This window comes from Lithobates pipiens, unplaced genomic scaffold, assembly GCF_037356315.1.
Source record: "Lithobates pipiens isolate NorthernLeopardFrog02 unplaced genomic scaffold, aLitPip1_a1.2 Scaffold_18, whole genome shotgun sequence".
Classification (NCBI taxonomy): Eukaryota; Metazoa; Chordata; class Amphibia; order Anura; family Ranidae; genus Lithobates; species Lithobates pipiens.
In genome coordinates, this window is record NW_027507758.1 from 250,355,397 (window position 1) to 250,376,073 (window position 20,677).

General features: G+C 42.1%; 1 protein-coding gene across 1 annotated transcript in view; it reads left to right on the plus strand.

Moving 5' to 3' along the window:
• IL22RA2 (interleukin 22 receptor subunit alpha 2) overlaps positions 1–12,701 on the plus strand; it is a 50,278-nt gene extending 37,577 nt beyond the window's left edge. Inside the window, exons 5-7 of the mRNA XM_077486779.1 lie at positions 4,176–4,314; positions 6,973–7,109; positions 10,703–12,701. Of these exons, the coding sequence (XP_077342905.1) occupies positions 4,176–4,314; positions 6,973–7,109; positions 10,703–11,215 (789 nt within the window). The 3' untranslated portion in view covers positions 11,216–12,701. The remainder of the gene's footprint in view (positions 1–4,175; positions 4,315–6,972; positions 7,110–10,702) is intronic.
• The last annotated feature ends 7,976 nt before the right edge of the window (positions 12,702–20,677 follow it).

The window sequence follows — 20,677 nt, forward strand, 5'->3', positions numbered from 1 at the left end:
ACATTGTTTTTTGTTTTTCTTTACAGCCCAAGGAAAACAGACAGGTTAGCAATACTACTTACAAAATGTATTACTTTATTGCCCTGATTTACAATCTTACATTACCAGAAAGGTGATTCTACAATTTAATAAGCCATGGCAGCCAATAAAATGTCATCTTTTTCTTGAATGAAGTAACCTAAAATGTAATTTTCGAGTTACTGAACTTCTCTAAAATGAATAAGCAATGTTTGCACATTAGTTCAGTGACCAGCAGAGGGAGCCCAAGCCTATATGTTAAAATATGTTTGCTATATACCTTTTATTGCTTTTCTTTCACCCTATGTTGGCTAATGGTGAGAGATCTTTCATTATATAGAGTAGTGCCGTCCTACTCTTCACATATTGACCAAAAAGCAATGATAACTTAGTTAGCAGGAGTAGCAAAATTCCTATTGATAGGTAAGCTGAAGATAATTGAAATGCGGAAGTAATGTGAGTCTCCAAAATCTCAGATCGTTAAAACCAACGTACAAATATAACATCTCAAACAGATCCCATTTTTAAAAATTTTGTCTAGGAAATAAAAATTATAAACATGTTTCATTATGTAAATACATATCTCCCTGTGTTTACTTACCTACATACTATATGATGGTTAGCATAGGCAACTATATATATGTAAGTGAAGGGAAACCAGGCGGCAGAGATTTAAAGGGAACAGGCAAACAACTTCTCCCTTTAGCTATTTTATGCAGAGTAATCAGCAGTTACAATAATGCAGTTTTCTTCCTCGAAGTTCAGTTCTATACAACAGGACACTTATGTATACCATTCTTAACCTCTTCCTGCCAGCCATATGCATATGCATCTCATATGTAAATATTTCTGTGCTGAAAGCGCATGCCCTGCCTGCTCCCAGCACAGTTACCCGCGGGTACCGTAAAGGCCCCAATGCCTACTTGCGATCGGGAGCTTTCCGATCATGGGACTGCTGTGACAGCCAATCACATCTGTCACATTATCCGAATGCCTGCCTCCATCTCCGGGCATTTAGAACCTCTTATGCCCTGTACACACAGTCGGACATTCTGACAACAAAATCCATCATATTTTTTCTGACGGATTTTGTGCCAAACTTGTCTTGCATACACACGGTCGGACAAAGTTGTCACAGAATCTGATTGTTCCTATCGAGGTGACGTACAATACGTACGTTGGGCCTTTAAATGGGTCAGTAACCAATAGCTGTGGTCTCTTAATTTATTCTGAGCATGTGTGGCACTTTGTCCATCTGGATTGTCTACACACAAACGGAATTTAAACGATCGGATTTTGTTGTCGGAAAATTTAAGATCCTGCTCTCAAACTTTGTGTGTCGGAAAATTGCGGCAGAAAAAAGTCCGCTGGAGCCCAAACACGATCGGAATTTCCAACGACACGATCCGATCGCACATTTTCCGTCAGAAATTCTGACCGTGTGTACAGGGCATAAAAGGGTCAGGAGGCAGGGGCAGGAAGGGGTTAAAGTAGAGCTAAAGCAAAAACTTCTGTCAAAGTATGGGGGATTTCTCTTCACTTCCTGTCCAAAAGGCAAAACAGGAAGTGAGAGGAAATCCATCCAAAATGAGGGAATTCTTAGTTGTCACCAGGGTCATCACAACTACTGAACCCATTGGAAGATTTCCCCTCTATCCCTGTTCTGGGGTGAACCTGAAATTCAGCTTTTTCTTTCACTTTTATTTATAACAGTAAACAGGGCAAATAGAGAGGGTGAATCTTCCTAATGGAGGCAAAGACAACAATAAAACCTGACAATTTTTCTAATCATTCTGCACGCTATACAAAAAAAAAAAATACATTTTCCTTTGTACTTTAGGCAGAACTGTAATGCAGGGCTTACATACAGGGGGTTGCTCAAGACATGTTTTCTTAACCATTTTCCACCTGGCCTATAGACATATGATGGCTGGGCGAGATATTCACATTTCCGGGAGCGATCTGTCACCCACTGTGTTAGCTGCTACAGCTAACCACATGGTACAGATGGACTGCGATTGGCCACTGCTGGTACCATGTGATCTCTGTGACCAATCACAGCAGATCACATGACAATCGTACACAATGGATGGCTTTCATTCATGCCATCCATTGGGGTTTATTTACTAAAGGTAAATCCACTTTGCACTACAAGTGTGTCTGCTTGCAATGATTCAACATTTGTGATGTTGAATCATTGCAGACAAATTTGCAGACACATTTTTGCTAGAAACTTGGAAACACATATGAATGAAACCCGAACACACATGCATTATACTGGTTCTGAGGATAATTTAATGCAGACAGTGCACCAAGTGAGTTTCATTACCACCTTAATCAGCCACAGAACCTGTGTAATTAATATGTGTTCGGTTTTAAAGGGATCAGGTGGCTACCCCCTCCTTCCTCCTTCTCCATTGGGAAAATTTCCATAACATGATCTATGAATGATAAAGAGTCTGTACAGTCAAAGGGTTTCCTCTACTATTCACAGATCATGTTACAAGCTGTTGTAATCTATGAAAGAACTTTTATCATGGGAGAACAAGAAAGGTGGGGGGGGGGGGGCGCATGTCCAATTTAATGTGAATCTGTCAGCCATTTTAACCAGTTTCCGACCGGCGCACGCCGATGTACGTCGGCAGAATGGCACGGGCAGGCATATTGGCGTACAGGTACGTCCAATCTTCAATGCCGCCCTGCCATCGCGAGCGCGCCGCGGGCGGCGCGCTCACGTGCCGGTCAGGACCCCCGTGAGTCTGGTCGCGGGTCCCACGGACTCGATCGCCATACCTGCGATCATCTCACGGGACGGCTGAATGGAAGAAATGCCATGTAAACTGCATTTCCCCATTCTGCCTAGCAACTAGTGACGCTGATCTCTGCTCTATGTGATTGGAGCAGAGATCAGTGTTCACTATATGAAAGCCCAGCCCCCACACAGTTAGTAACACACCCCTAGAAACACTTAACCCCTACACTGCTACCCACTGGTTAACCCCTTCACTGCCAGTGTAATTTACACAGGAATCACTGCATTTATATAGCAGTGATTACTGTATAAATGACAATGGTCCCAAAAATGTGTCAAAAATGTCCGATGTGTCTGCCGCAAATGTCGCAGTCACAATAAAAATCGCTGATCGCCGCCATTACTAGTAAAAAAATAAAATAATAAAAAATTATTAATAAAAATGCCATAAAACTATCCCTATTTTGTAAAGGCTATAACTTTTGCGCAAACCAATCAATAATCGCTTATTGTGATTTTTTTTACCAAAAATATGTAGAAGAATACATATCGGCCTAAACTGAGGGAAAAAAAATGTTTTATATATATTTTTGGGGGATATTTATTATGGTAAAAAATTATGCGTTTTTTTCAAAATTGTCGCTCTATTTTTGTTTATAGCGCAAAAAATAAAAACCGCAGGGGTGATCAAATACCACCAAAAGAAAGCTCTATTTGTGGAAAAAAAAAGAACGTCAATTTTGTTTGGGAGCCACGTCGCACGACCGCGCAATTGTCAGTTAAAGCGATGCAGTGCCGAATCGCAAAAAGTGGTCTGGTCTTTGATTGGTTAAACAATAAAGCCTTTTTCACACATGGGAAAATAATGCCATATTTGAACAGGCTTTTTTTAATCTTCATCAGCCTCCTCTCTGCACCCCTCTGATTTATTTTAAAGTGGTTGTAAACCCTTACAAACCACTTTGACCTACAGGTAAGCCTAGATTAAGGCTTACCTGTAGGTCCAAGCAATATCTCCTAAACCTATATGGTTTAGGAGATATTTGCACGAAAACGGGCACCGCTGTCTACGGGCACCGCTGTCTACGGCCCCTCTTTAATACTAGGGGCATTGCTACTAGGGGCGCTCACTTCCTGCACATTGTTCAATGGTCACTGATGCTCCCAATTTGGACAGGAGTGTACAACTTGGTTACCGTTTAGCTCAGAAGTCAAATACTAAAGGCAAATTGAACCGTAATCACACAGAGGAGGGTTTCTAGTGAATAGAGGTTAATAGGACACATCTGGTACCTAATCTTATTAGAAAGGTAAGAGGTACATTGGTATTTGGTTCAAAACAAGATGGCTGCCAGCTATTTTTATATTCTGGTACATTATTACCATTGTGTATCATTTCTTCTAGTTGCTGTTTACTGAGGTCACGCATCACAATGTATGGGAAACGACACACCTAGCACCTGACCATTACTGCATCAGTGTACAGATGAAGTTTGAGGAAAGAACAAGTAATCCAAGCCCAAAAGTGTGTGTGAACCTGAATGGTAAATACAGTCAATTTTTATGTCTGGGTCATAGAATATTTATGACATCTGGAAGATTGCTGGTGTTTTCTTTTATTGGAATGGGTCAACACTGTTTTTTAAAACTCTTCTTTACTAAAATGTCTTAGTCTGATTTCAAAGCACACGGAGAGCCTCTCATGGACGCTCAACATTACACACGAGTTTGTCTGTTATTGAGGGCAGTCTGCATGCAGATACAGCCTACCTAGGAATGCCCACTCCTCCAAGAGTCAGCCCACTGTTTGCTTTGCCAGGGATGAAGGCTTTTAAATGGCGTTCCGCCAAAAAAAAAAAAAAATTAAAAGCCAGCAGCTATACATACTGCAACTGCTGGCTTTTAACAATAGTACACTTACCTGTCCTGGAGTCCCGCGATGTCAGCACCGCAGCTGATGTTTTCATCAGCTTTTGGGTGCTGCCGTCGCCATTGCGGGTAAGGGTACCCGGCAGTGTAGCCTTACGGCTTCACGCCGGGAACCCTACTGTGCATGCGTGAGGCCCCTGCTCCTCTCTCCTACTGACCCGGTGACAGGGAGAGGAAGAGGGAGAGGGAGGGAGCCCCACGGTGATGTCACAGGCTACAGTCCGGACTCCCGGAAGTGGGAACAGGATACCTATCAAAGACAGGTATCCTGTCCCCCCTCCCCCCGAAAGGTGACAATTGTGGCATCCGAGGGGGAGAGGAGACAAATGAGTGGAAGTTCCACTTTTGGGTGAAACTCTGCTTTAAGAGGAATACTGAGACAGGGTGCTGTGATGTTTCAGAAAGCTATGTACAACACTCTACAGGCCCTTCCCACCAGTCATAATCTGCATGCATTGCATATATAAGCACCGAGATCCATTGATAATATCACTGGGTCTAAAATAAAGTATATAATGGGAATGGAAAGTTTTTTTCCAAAAAAATCATTAAGAAGAGGGAAGAAAGGAACCAGAAAGAGAAAATATAAACAAAATATAAACAGATTAGACTTCAGTTTTAAGATTAACAGCCTATCTGGAAACACACGCCTGATCATAAATTTTCAACTTGAAATACTTGTGTATATCAGTGTATAATTTACTGGGACCCATTCAGACTGTCCCAATGTGTAACGTTACCCCACACATTTTAATGTACAGTCTTTCAATCATTACCTGCATTGTGTTAAGGAGGAAGTAAACCCTGATGGGTTTGCTTCCTCTTTGATTCCCTGCAAAGGTAAAGCATAATGGACTACTATGCATCGCATAGTAGTCCATTATGTGTCACTTACCTGTCACAGGAGCCAGCAAAGTCACTGCTGTCTCCTGTAGTCCGAAGCATCCATGTTCTTGGTGGGTCTTGCTGCTCCGCCGCTGTCATTCAACGAAGCCGGGGTAACTTCATTCCCGCGCATGCGCACAGGAGCCGCCACTCTCGGCATATCACCGTTGACAGTGGCGCGCTCAGTGCGCCTGCACGCCGCTGTCTACGGCACATGCGCCATAGACAGCGGTGCCTGTCTTTCAGCAAATATCTCCTAAACCGTGTAAATCTAAGGGGGGACATGCAAGGAAAACAAAAAATAGCATTTTTGCTTGCACATGATTGGATGATAAAAATCAGCAGAGCTTCCCCTCATTTTAGATCTTCCCCTGAGAGCTATAGCATTTGTATTTCCAAGTGCACTTGCAGTGCACAGTGGATTTGCCTTTAGTAAAGCAACCCCTTAGTTTCGAGGTGTGTTGCAGTAATAAACAGTAAAATGCATGTTGCCGAAATGCAATATTCTGGATGGGGTACAAAATCTCTCAAGATTCCATCCAAAATAACACTGTACTCATGAGTGTTTTTACTCTACTGCCTATGCATTCATTCTTCTAATTCGTTGCTTCTAAAGTTCATTGTACACTCATATCTGCAACAACACTTAAGCCTCGTACACACGATCGGATTTTCCACAGAAAAATCGCCAAACTTTTGTCCGAAGGGTGTGTGCCGTGAACTTGTCTTGTATACAAACAGTACACAATTGTCGGACAACAAACACGAATGTAGTGACGTACTACAAGGAATTTCAGCTCTTGAGCGCCACCCTTTGGGCACCTTCTGCTAATGTTGTGTTTGGTGAACATTGATTCCGAGCATGCGTGTTTGTACTTTGGACTTTTGTGTGACGGACTTGTGTATACAAGATAGGAAAATCTGATAACAGACAGTTGTCCGCCAGAAAATTTACTAGCCTGCTATCCAACATTTGTTGGCGGAACTTTGGCCAACAATTGTCTGATGGAGCATATTAACAGTCGGATTTTAGGCAGTCTGTCATGACACAATTCCTGGACGAAAAAATCCAAACGTGTGTACGATGCTTAACACTATAGAAACCTCGGCACATAGAATAGTCCAAAACATATTCAACAACAAAAAAAATTGCGGTCATTGCAAGCCTGCACAACAGAAGAAAAATCAGTAATAATATATTCTAAAAATTGTACATTTTTCTAATATTAATGTAAGTATATTTTTTTTAACTGTTAACTTATTCAGGTGTTTACATTTTATGATATCCTCTTGTTTTTTCCTTTAACCTCAAAAGATGCAAAACTGTATTGAAAACCAGTACCAATAATTATATAAACACTTTTGCTGTAATATTATCTATTCTACAGACCTGGCACACAAGGAAGTCATTTTTGGATCTGCTGTTGCCATATGTGTTTGTTTGATAATACTTGTGATTCTAGCAGTTTACCTTATTGTGTATCGGCAAATGTTACATCCCAAATTACATCTTCCATCAAATCTGGTAAGCTGCATGCATATTTAGACCAGAAATATAATTCAAAGGTTTTGGACTGCACAACAATTACTTTACACATTCTATAGCAAATGTGTGATTATTTGCAAATACAATCCTGGCAGATAGAATGTGTTAATAGATGTGGCCAACATCCCTAATTGAATACACAATAACACTATACATTCCCCATGGGACTTTTTAGGGCCAAAATGTGTAAACCAAAATCATCAAAATTAAAGATACAACAATTTGTATTTACAATGTTCATTAAAAGATATAAAGTGCATAACGGCTCATGTACTCATCAATACATTATGTCATAGAATACCCCAAAAGTCCCAAATCAGGGAGTTATTATAATATTTCCATAGTGCTTGACATATCCGCACTGGTTCCTGAATAAGGGGTCAGTCCTTGTACAGGGACCAATGCAGATATGTCAAGCGTTATGGAAATACTCTATTTATTTTTGGTCTTCTATGGCATATTGGGGTTGATTTACTAGGATGAAATAGACTGTGCACTTTGCAAGTGCAGTTGCTTCAGAGCTTAGTAAATAAGGTGAAGCTTCACTTTGCAAAGAATACCCAATCACGTCCATGACAAATAAAAAAAAACAGCATTTATGCTTGCACATGATTGGATGAAAGAATTCAGCAGAGCTTACCCTCATTTATGAAGCTCTGGAGCAACTGCACTATGTAGAGTGCAACTGCACTTGCAAAGTGCACAGTCTATTTGTCCTTAGTAAATCAATAACATTGCATTGTTGAGTACACCAGTCGTTACATATTTTATGTCTATTAATGCACTGTGTAAGTAAAGATTGTTGTATTTTTAATTTTGATGATTTTGGTTTACACATTTTGGCCCTAAACATCCCTTGGGTATAGTGCCATTAAGGGTAATGACATTACTGCTCTAAAAATGCATTTTTTTAATTTATTTTTTAGCTTTTTTATGTTTAAGTTGTCACAGCTTTTAAAATAAAGACAAACATTTTTCAGGATATTTCATGTATATTCTTGCAGTGGAGCTTATTGCTTTTTACTGCATACTTTCTCAAGCAAACCTGATTGTCCAACAAGTGTACCTGGTAGTGGGGGGTGGTATATCAATGCTAGGCATGTAGCTGGTCTGGGTAGTAGGCTTCTCTGGGCGCTTGCATATATTACATTCTTTGTAGTTACAGCTATGGTATAGCCTAAACTTTTCATATATTGTAGCAATGTGGCCTTGTCTACACTTGAGGCCGGGGACAGTAGAAATAGGCCTCTGTTTTATCATCCCCTGACAAATCACTTTAATGTAATATGGCAGCTAGAGGGAGTGTTACACATGCTGCAGCGGTGATGCTTCGCTTCATGGCAAAAATGATACCACGGGTCAAGTTCGACAAAATGCATCCCATACAAGTTAATGAGGTTGCTCTGCACATCACCCTCTAGGGGTTAAAATAAGCGGCAAGGAGTCAACATATCACCTCCTAGCTGCCTGTCAACTGTCCTCTGATTGTCAAGTGCATTGAACTTCAAGCTGAATTCCAAGGCAGATATAAAAGAAACAAAAGAATGCAGCTTTGTGTTCAGTAAAATGTTCCTTGAGCCCAGGTTCACACTGACTGCGGAAATGAAATCATGCGAGTTCAGCTGAACTTGCACGATTTCATCCCGCATGTCAGTCCCGACTTCGGGGGCAAATTCAGAGGCATCTGTAAGGGTTTCTGCACAACTGTCAATGGAAATCGCACCCCAAAATCGCCAAAAGTAGTACAGAAACTATTTTGGCGAATCAGTGTGGCGCAGATTCAGACACTGCCTTTGCCGGAAATTGGCGCCGATCTGGCATGTCAAATCGCTTGCCTAATCACATCAATGTGAACCAGGGCTTAAAGCGGGAGTCCGCCGGGAGTTTTTTTTTTTTTAAAGCCAGCAGCTACAAATACTGCAGCTGCTGACTTTTAAAATAGTGACACTTACCTGTCCAGCGCGCCCGTGATGTCGGCACCCGAAGCCGATCTCTCGATCGTCTCTCGGGTGCTGCCGCCGCCATCTTGGGTATGGGAATCAGGAAGTGGAGCCTTTCGGCTTCATTTCCCGGTTCCCTACTGCGCATGCGCAAGTCGCGCTGCGCAATAAGGATGGACCCGCTGCCTCTGGGATCTGTGTGTTTCCCAGCAAGCAGCGGGGGACTTTCGGAAAGGGGCGTAATCTACGTCCCTTTCCGCAGAGAGCTATCCCGGAAGTGGGTGCAGATACCTGTACTGTACAGGTACCTGCACCCTCCTCCCCCCTGAAAGGTGCCAATTGTGGCGCCGGAGGGGGAGAGGATTCCAATGAGCGGAAGGTCCACTTTAGGGTGGACCTCCGCTTTAAATAAACAACAATAACAGGGCTTAAATGTATTTAAATATTTAAATTGTAAATGCAATCAGTGCAAATACCTTAACCAGTTCAGCTCTAAAACAATTAATTTCAATTCTTTTTTTTTTTTTTTTTTGCACACATGTAAAATTCTTCACTTTTGGCAAACAAATTATTTAAACCCCCAGAACATTACAGGCATACCCCACTTTTAAGTACACAATGAGGTTTATTTACTAAAGCTAGAAAGTGCAAAATCAGGCTCACTTCTGCATAGAAACCAATAAGCTTCTAACCTCAGCTTGTTCAATTAAGCTTTGGTAATAACCTGGAAGCTCATTGGTTTATATGTCTGTATATATTTTCTGAAAGCAGAGGTCCTGTAGAACAAAAATATGATAGTTGCAAATTTGTTTATTACATGCATATTTTCAGGAACAAATATCATCAAATTAATTTTAGTGCAAACACACACAGTATAATACACATTTTTTGTAAAATTAGAAAAGATGAGTTTTCTTCGAATAATTAGATGCCAAACATGGCAAGTCTTAAAATCACCTACACCTGTGGTATTGCAAAAAACTCTCCATAGGTGACATTTTAAAAGCCTTTACAGCTCATCAGTTTAGAGTTCACCAGGAGCTGGTGAAAAGTGATCAGCAGCTATACAGCCACCGCGTCACTTTCACCTTAAAGCCTGGAGCCGTAGCAGTCATCAGCTTGTGATTAACATTGCACTCTTTGGATGTACGCAGTTCATTAATTAACTTAACTAGTTAATTTGACTAGAAATCAGCATCTTTAAAGCTTTTGTACAGTAGAACCCCAAGAGGAGGAGGGAGAAGCAGTACAAGCAGCCAGTCAGGTGGGTTGCAATGCAAGAAGTTTTCTATTAGGAGGAGGGAGCAGAATGACAGAGATTTGCTGTCATGAGTGTGTGCTGCTTCTCATTTCACTGCCCAGTCATGTGGTGTGGATAGGAAAGATACCTGTAAGTGAAACTGCAGCAGAGAAAGATCAGGTCTCCTGCCCTGTCAGGCAGAATTATGCTGTGTGGTAAAACTGTGTAAATGTCAGGATTGGATGGACAGAAAAACGAATCCATTTGGCAAGTAAAACAACTCTCTTATCTACTGTTTGTCATTTGTGTATTTACGTAGCCTTTTGACTTTAATGTGGTAGTTATTTTACAATATATTTTTAATCTTTGTCTATAAATTTTGTTTTCAATAGAATTTTAATGATGTAAAAGCAAAATCAAGTGCCAGCGACTACAAATCTGATGAAGCGTTTTTGGCTCCCTCAATATTTGAAGGTATGGAATTTGGTAAACACACACTGGACTCTGATGACCATGAAGAACATCCTCAAAATAAACGATATGTCTCGACTGAAACTTGGAGAACAGGCTATGTTAACTTCAGGCAGAAGTACACTGATCCTAATTTTCCTTTAAGCAAAACGGTGGAACTTAGAAATTCGACATATGGGGCAAATGCTGCACAGGACTGTCTCCTGGACTATCCAAGCATTTGGATTCCACCTGAAGCAAGGTATACGAAGGCCAAAGAATGTCTTCATTATGGACACATTTGCAATGAATACGATTACTATAATGACCTAACATCATTTAAGCAGGACTGTAATAAGCCAAATCAGCCATATTTCAATCAGGAAAAAAAATCACATTGTTTGTACATGAATGAACAATTTCGGGCCTACACCAATATTTCTGGTGATACCTAACTTCTAAAACCAGCCTTTACCTTTGTCTGTTTACTCTATTATAAAAGAAATTAGTACTAATTTTGTTTAAGGGCCAGTTCACACCACATGCAGTCCAGTGCGTTTTTGTTCTGCATCAAAAACGCATGGAAAGTAGGTTAAATGGCTTCCAATGGCATAGTTCACACCAGTGCAGTCAGTTACGGGGCTTTTCAGTTCCAGAAAAAAAAGTAGAACATGCTGCATTTTTCCTGCACTGGACTGTACTGGAATGCAATAAAACTAATCAAAAACGCACTGGAATGCATCAAAAACACACTGGACCCTTGTATAGTAAAAAAAAAAAAATAGAAAAAAAGCACCTGGATTGCATCTGGAAATGCTTTAAAAACCTTAAAACCGTGCATGCAGAAACACATCCGGAATGGACCTGGAGTGCGTTTTTGTGGTGTGAAACGGCCCTCAAGGAGAGATTTTAGTAAACACAAGAAAAGATGAAATAACGTTTTACTGTTCCTGTAAGAAAAGTCTATTTGTTCAAGATTATAGGAATGTAAAATGTGTCCACTATGACCATATTACTCATATCAGATAGAGAGCTGGCCAAACCAGTTAGTCTGGTTTAAAAATGTACAACTAGAGATGAGCAAAGGTTTGCACTGAACAGAATGTTTTCAAAGCTAGGTTGCTAACATTTTTTTAAAAATTTGCTGATCTTTATCCATTGTCTGAAACAATTCGAGTGGAATTACCACATCATGATGGGTCAAGGGTTGGATTCTTCATCCGCATACATATTTAGACATTATAATGATGAATTCTTTGAGGGTTGATTTACCAAAACTGGGGAGTGCAAAATCTGGTGCAGCTCTGCATACAAACCAATCAGCTTCCAGTTATTTTTTTGTTAAAACTTAATTGAGCTGAAGTTAGAAGCTGAATGGCTACCATGCAGACCTTCACAGGATTTTTCATGCTCCAGTTTTAGTAAATCAACCCCTTTTTTTTCGCTGAAAAAAAAGAAATTCATATATCATACTGTGATTGCTAATTCTGCCCACTAGGTGGTGGCATTATTCTTCCCAGTGGAACTAGCCATGTGTCCAGCATAACTTTGACTGGCAAGAGACATATCTGTAGAAGTTTTCCAGCAAAAACATTGTTTTTTTTGGGGGCTTTTTACTTTTATTTTATAAATTTACTGCTCTATTTTTGCTATGTAAATAGTGTCAGTGTGATGACTTTCCCCATTCCCTTATCCTATGAGAAATTAATGACTATAGAGGGTCAGTTAGTGTGGAAAGATTGATGATCTCCGTTCAGTTTTCTGCAAATAACTAGCAATCTGTATAGTTGTTTTGTGCACACAGTTTTATACTGTATCAGTATAAATTAACTTTTCCTTTCAATTGTTTTTATGAAATTTTCAAAAAAGCACAACAATGAGAAAAAGAATGTACTATTAATGTATCGCAAAACATTAAATAAAAAATAAGCAAAAGTATAAGGGCCGGTTCACACAGCGAGCCGCGGCGAGGCGTCTCCGACTTACCTCGCCGCGACTTGCGGGGAGCTCAGCGGCGACTTGCAGAGGACTTCTGCATAGAAGTCAATGCAAGTCGCCCCGAAGTAGTACAGGAACCTTTTTTCTGAGTCGGAGCGACTCGAGTCGCTCCTCTCAGAACGGTTCCATAGTACTGAATGGGGGCGACTTGCGGGAGCGAGGCGAGGCGAGCCGTGTCGCCTCGCCTCGCCTCGCAGTGTGAACCGGCCCTAAGATGGGGGTGAGTACCAGACACCCCAAAATGCGCTCAATAATCCAATATTACAGAGTATATTAACAAGCAATAAGTACAAAAATCCAGTCTGCTGTAGTAAATCAAACTTCCATCTAACAGCTTGTAATATCCTGCTAACTCCAAAGAAAATGAGAGGCAAGTAATTGTACAAAAATGGAGGAATTAAATCTAAATTTTCTGAGTTACAGTAGTAAGCCTTATGACCTATAGGGTCAAAATCAAAGCTGCTAAATTTAACATTAGAAATTGGAACTTGGTGTACAACAGCAGGACATAGTTATGAGTACAAGAACTGCCTATAATATCTTTCCAATAAAATCAAGAATTCACCTAGAGAAAAATAGGGACAGAAAGAAGAGAAAATAGGAAACAGAATGAAAGATGTATAAGAGAGAAAAAAATGAGGAAGAAGGGGAAGAGAAGTGCCTGGCCACTTATGCATCTCCACCCACCTACACGTTGGCCTCTAGCAACCCGGCACCTGCAAATAGGAAAGCCAGAGATTCCAAATTTTGTCAGACATCACCCGTTTGTCACGTAGTATACTCACAATTTTTCTCAATTAACATAATCAATGTCAATTTATGATTTAGTAAAGCTACTTTAACCACAGGACTTTTCTAAGCTTTGGCAATCGTAATCTTGGCTGCCAAAAACATAAAATATGGTTTGCGTATGTCTTGGGATGTTCTTCACTGGCTCATTTAAAAGTGCAACCCGAACGTTTTTGGCCATATTGACCATAGTCACTGAATATTTTAAAGAGTGGATTGCATCCAAAAATGCCTGACCTTGGGGCAGGTCCACCATACATGCAAAATGGTTACCACCTGCCCACACCCCCCCAAAAGCAAGAGGGGGGGATATATTTTTGAATACTATTTGCAGTAGACTTTGTACCCTGCTTTGAACAAGGTCACATTCACGATACCTATATGGATACAAGTATTTCAGGCTCACCAATCCTCTTCCTCAATTTCCACATTAAGATCTTTTTTGCCAAGCTATCTGATAATGAGGATAATTTGGAGGGTGGAGTCACGAAAAGCCTATACAACATCGTGATGTCCCCCCAAAGTAAAATTTTATTGGTGACAGAGTCTAAACAAAGAGGTCAAGCATGTCTGTGGGGTTAATTTACTAAAGGTAAATAGGCCATTTACTTTGCCCCTTAGATTAGTCCCTTAGAATTGTCCCTTAGATTAGTGAATATGGAGAAAATGTACTTTGAATGAATACCCAATCTAGTGCAAGTAAAGTAAAAATATATATATATATTTTTGCTTGCATATGATTGGATGGTTCCCTTGCAAAGTGAGCAGACTATTTGCCTTTAGTACATCAACTCTTATGTGTCATTTTATACATAAAGTGGGACACCACTTTGTCTCGCTCTGCTATCCATCCTAGAAACAGTAGAGGGATGCAGCGCTAGAGACCACATGTTTTATGTATACAACTTGGTTAAACAGCTTCTCTGCCCAATCAGAATACTCTGTCACTGGGAGCTGCTCTGATTAACCACCAAGGTATCTCAGATACCATAGCTATAAATGAATCAGTACATCGGATATATTCTGTGACTTAGCACTTTGAGTGTGAAATGCACCAGGTTTATGGCTGTTTACTACACACTGTGTTTGCATACTGCAATCATTAAAGTGGTTGTAAACCCACTTAAAAAACAAACAAAAAAGCCTGCAAGACAAAGGCATAATGAGCTAGTATGCATAACAGCACATTAGCTGAAGCAATGGCACGGACATCGCTGGCGGACATCGCTGGATCCAGGGGACAAGGTGAGTAACTCTCACTGTGTCCTCCCCTGCATCGAGCGAAGCAATCCCGAGTCTGGCTCGGGGTTACTCCTGTAATTAAAATCTCAACCCGAGCCAGACTCGGGATTACCGCTAGGGGGGTTAAGAGAGTTATTCCTAATGCCGCGTACACACGTAACCGACTCGGACTTAGTCTGGCGGACTTCCCGCCGGACTGTCCGCCGGACTTTCCGAACGAGCTACTTTCCCACACACGGCACTTTTTCAGCGGACTAATACGGCGTACTAAGTCCGCTGGACTATCCGCCGTACTTTTGAAATGAACGGACTCGCCCACACACACGGAGGAAAGTCCGCTCATTTTGAGCACGTCTCCAGGTAGCCGGGGCCAGCAAAGGAGGCTTCGCTGGCCCCGTCACCTGGTATGGACTTAAAGGGGAACCCCTAGGCCGAAAAATCGGCGTGGGGGTCCCCCCCCAGGTCCATATCAGACCCTTATCCGAGCACGCTACCCAGCCGGCCAGAAAAGGGGGTGGGGATGAGCGAGTGCCCCCCCTCCTGAGCCATACCCGGCCGCGTGCCCTCAACATGGGGGATGCCTTTGGGAAGGGGGGGCCGCGCGGCCCCTCCACCCCAAAGCACCTTGTCCCCATATTGATGAGGACAAGGGCCTCTTCCCGACAACCCTGGCCGTTGGTTGTCGGGGTCTGTGGGCGGGGGGCTTATTGGAATCCGGAGCCCCCTTTAATAAGGGGGCCCCCAGATACCGGCCCCCCACCCTATGTGAATGAGTATGGGGTACAATGTACCCCTACCCATTCACTTGTGAAAAAAAGTTAAAAAAAAACACAACACACAAGGGTTAAAATAGTATATTGCACAGCTCCGGGGGTCTTCTGTCCATCTTCGGGGGTCTTCTCGTTGGACTCCTTCGCTATCTTCTGCTAGCTCTTTTAATAGTGGAGGAGCCCGACTTTCTTCATCGCCGCCGCCCTCTTCTTCCGACTTCGGGGGTCTTGTCCCCCTCTTCGGGGGTCTTGTCCCCCTCTTCGGTTCTTCTTGCCGGGCCACCGCGCCTTCTTCTAGCTCTTTTACAAGCGGCGGCCCGTTCTTCTGTCCCCATCTTCTGTTCTTCTCTTCTTTTATTCTCTTCAGATGTTGCCTCGTCGCTGCCTCCGCTCACAATGGCAGGGACGCGGCGCGCAGCGACTTATATGGGGACATCACCGGATGATGTCCCCACCCATTATGATGTCACAGTCCCAGAGGATGCTGGGACTGTGACGGGGGGGGGGTGCGCTCGCTCGTCCCCACCCCCTTTCCTTGCCGGCCAGGTAGCATGCTCGGATAAGGGTCTGAAATGGACCTGGGGGGACCCCCACGCCGATTCTTCGGCGTAGGGGTTCCCCTTTAAGTCCATACCAGGTGACGGGGCCAGCGACGCCTCCTTCGCTGGCCCCTGCTACCTGGAGACGCGCTCAAAATGAGAGGACTTTTCTCCGGGTGGGAAAAGTCCATTCATTTCAAAAGTACGGCGGACTGGCACACACACAGCCGGATTGTCCGCCGAAATGCGAGTCTGGCGGACAGATTGGAGTGCAAAAATACTTTCTTAGTCCGCCGGACTTTTGGGTAAAAAAAGTCCGCCGGAGCCTACACACGGGGGGATTGCAGTCCGCCGGACTTTTCCACCGGATTGTTTGATCGTGTGTACGAGGCATAAGAATTACAGGACTACAATATAAAATGCCAAATTTCCATGCAAAATAATTGTACCGCTTTCAGCACCTAAACCAGAATGAATCATACTGCCAGGGAGGTTAAGGAACAGCCAAGCAAGTCTGAAAATATAACCTCTCATGTCTGCCAAATCTGGCTCTGAGAGCTGTCAGAATTGGCAGACATCTGACTGGAGCCAATAAAAACATGACTTTGTTTACATCCTGTCTGTCTGCGCCGCAGTCTATTCAGCACTATGCACAGCAGGACCAGAGCTGGGCATATACTCTATTTGAGTTGTGTTTGAAATCTTTCACTTTAAGATCTTTCGTCAAATTTTCTAATTGTTAGTAGGTTCAAATTGGTGGCCGTTTTTGACCGCAGTGATGAGAACAAATTTTTATTCTAACAGTGAATGTGGTTTTCGTTCATTCCAAAGTTAAATGTTAAAAGAAAACAAAATGTAAATACTTTTGAATGACGTTCATCAAATGATAAAAAATGCATTGAGAATTTTCTTACACATGTTCGTACAAATGTTTGTGCGAAAATCTACTAGTGTATGGCCAGCTTAACAGCAATGAGAGGTATTTTCTGCAGTGGGTTACCTGAAATCATATGCGATGGGTGTAAATATAAATTTGTATGAAGACAGCTTTCTGTATGCAGCTTCTGATGTTCTCTTCCGTGATTACTGCCTGAGGCAGGACCTACTGTATCTTGTCTGATCTGGGGGTTCAAGGCATAAAGATATTTTAATTTTATCCTTGTGGCTATGTGTACTGCAGTGGTTGGGCTGGGCTTAAGTGCCTTATTATAGTGCCCACACTACTGGTCCTGGGGGCTGGAAAGACCAAAATCAGTGAGGGGGGGGGGGGGGGGCTGCTACCGCTGAAGACTTTGAAAAAATTAGCATGTAATGTCACACATGTTTTTCCATGCTGCGAGACTTGAGGCTGTAATTTTGTTAGCTTCTTCTAGTGGCCAGAGTGCGGTATTGATCTTTTTTTCATATACCTCAATGAGAAAATATAATGCATTTTGGCCACTAGATGAAGCTAACAGTCCGAGGGGGTTACTCTATTAGAGAAATTACAGCCAAAACTCCAGCAGCAATGTACTTGACATCTATCCAAAAAATGTTTTATAAAGAGACTTATATGTAAGTAGATTGTAATTGTGTAAAAAGTTTATTAAATTAGATTTCTTATCTGAAAAAAAAGAAAGTGTTTTGCGAAAATTTTTATTTCTTTTGTTCACTATTTTGTAATGAAATATACCCTTAATAAATATTTTATGCATTGCTGGTTGTTTTGCTATTGTTGTCATTTATGTTATCTACATAATCTGTATTATCAATATCAAGGGATCTACTTATAAGAGTACTACTTCATATTCCCATTGCACATGTTCCTGGATGCGCTCTCAGATTTGGGTGCTGTAGCAACAACCAGCTGGATACTGGTTCAAGTCACATGATGAAGATATTTGCCTGGCGAAGAGGCCCTGCATGGCTCTGAAACGTTGCACTATCCTTGTGCTGTGATCATTCAATAAATCACCCGTTTGGAAGCTATTTGTGTCGTTCCATGGTGTGCTGGCAAATATCTTCACTTATAAAAGATTCACACAACTTTCATCCAGGATTCACAGATTTTTTTCAATTTAAATCAAACTAAAAAAATGTGTGAAACTTGGATGAACGATATATGAATCTTGTGTGAAAACATTTATAAATCGACCCCCTAGTGTTTATGTAAAAGCTTTTCCACCATGGTTAATCTTTAGGAAGATTTGTAGCAATAATACTGAAGATTTTCTAGTATACTGAAAAATATCTGTCAGTCATTGGGCACCTAAAGTGGTTGTATTTTTTTGAACTAAAATAAAAAAAGATGTGATACTTGCCTGCTCTGTGTAAGCCCTAAACTTCCTCTTCTGGGGTCACCAGCTGGTGGTCTCCATAGTGCCTCTACTCTGTTAGCCACTTTCTTATTCTTTCTTAAGCCGATTCTTATTTGGACACACCTCCATAAACGCATACAGTGTGCCTCGGCCTCGCCCACTGCTACCTTCTCACAGGATTTGACTTTAAATATATAAAGTCTTTACATGGCAGGAGGACAATGAGGTTAGAGCAAGTCAGTCTAGGGCCTCTACGGAGGAGAGAGAACTAGCTCAGGCCAGAGGAGCTGTCATCCCCAGATATAAGGGAAGAGGTGCTAGGGATTCACCTTGTCCACAATATGAGGACAGCTATGCTGATAACCCTCAGTACTAGGTTCCTGTTCTCAATAGATTTGAACTTTTGAGGAATGACTATCATCCTGGGAATAGAGGCGGAGGAAGGGGGCGAGGGAGACCACCTTGGAATTATAACCATCACCCTGGAAATTCCAATAATTACAGAGGGGGTTTTCCAAGGAGAGGTTATGGAGGTCCCCCCCTGGGGAGGGAGGAGAAAGCCCACTTCAGGGAGTAAGGGGGAGAATATGTTCCACCAGTGAGAATGGAGGAGGAATGGATCCAATGGTATTACAATACACCATCCCAAAATAATGATAGAGAAGAAAGGAACCGAGGACCAGAGGATGTAGAGGAGGGCAGAGGAAAAAGAAAAAGAGAGACGTAGGACAAGGAAATAAGTCTATGTTTAACCCCAAAGTACCCAACAACCATTTTAGTGAGTTTTTTATGACCCTGGTCGGACAGGATCTTGATAAGCTTAATATTGCACCAGGAAAGCATAAAAAGGACATAGAATAAGGTCTTAGATTGTTAGAAAAAAAACAAAGATGTGGTCATAAGACCAGCAGATAAAGGAGGGAGACTGGTGATCTTAAACAAAGGACACTATATGGCAGAACTCAATAGACTGGTAGATGACCAGGAGACTTATGAAAAACTAAAGGGGAACCCCACAAACAAATATTAAACAAATACAATTTTAAACAAATACTAAACACAAACAAATACTAAATTGAAAAAAATGGTTAACAACTTCAGCCCCAGAAGATTTGGCTGCTCAATGACCAGGCCATTTTTGCGCAATACGGCACTGCGTTGCTTTAAACTGATAATTGTGTGGTCATGCGACACTTTACCCAAACAAAATTGATGTCCTTTTTCTGCCACAAATAGAGCTTTCTTTTGGTGGTATTTGATCACCTCTGCGGTTTTAATTTTTTGCGCTATAAACAAAAGAAGAGCGACAATTTTGAAAAAAATACAATGGGGTTTATTTACTAAAGGCAAATCCACTTTGCACTACAAATGCACTGCAAGTGCACTTAGAAGTACAGTCACTGTAGATCTGAGGGGACATGCAAGCAACATTTTTATGAGGGGGGGGGGGGGCAGGAAAGGCAGCTGCCCCAGGTGCAGTGGAATTATGTGAGAGGAGGCACCCCTTGGCAAGTTCTTGGCACTACAAGCTGACAGAAGTAATTACAGCAACATTGCTACTCCTGTCAGCTTAGCCCTGGAAGTTACAAGCCAAATTTAGAGAAGACGAAGGAGCTAGGAGGATGTGCAAGCTATGCTCCCACCCCAGCTACCTCCTACCACTGCTGAGCTCCTGTATCAGGACTCTCAGATCCGGGGCTGTGCAGGGTTTTCTTGACACCTCCTATCTCCTTTCTAAGCTGCCTAGGAGGTGAATAAGCAAACCCTAAAAGTCCTAATCTGACAGTCAGTGGTGTCTCCAACGGCACAATACCATACCCCTGAAGAAGCTTGTCAAAAGTGTTAACAAGTTAAAGCTGAGGGAAGGTTCCCCTAGGCTGCTTCTCAGCTCTGATGTGCCAAGATTATGAGGAGCCTGGGAGGAAACACATCCCACAGCCATTTGCTGTGTTGCATCTGAGGTCTGTGTGTCTGAGGGAGGGGGAAATTGTACTGGGGACACAACTAGGGGGAGGCAGACATAAATTTGGGATTTGGAAGAGAATGTGCTAGGAAGTGTGATTTGTGGAGATTTGTACTGGAAGTGGGGATGGGGGGAAGAGAATTTGTGCTGGGAGGGGGATTGAGGGGGTTGTGCAAGGAGGAGAAAATTGGGGGGGGGGAGAAGATCTACGCTAGCAGATGGGATTTGGATTTGAGGAGGTGAATTTGTGCTAGTAGATTAAATTTTGGGGAAAGAGAAGATTTGTGGTAATGGAGGTGATGGGGGGGCTGTGCTAGAA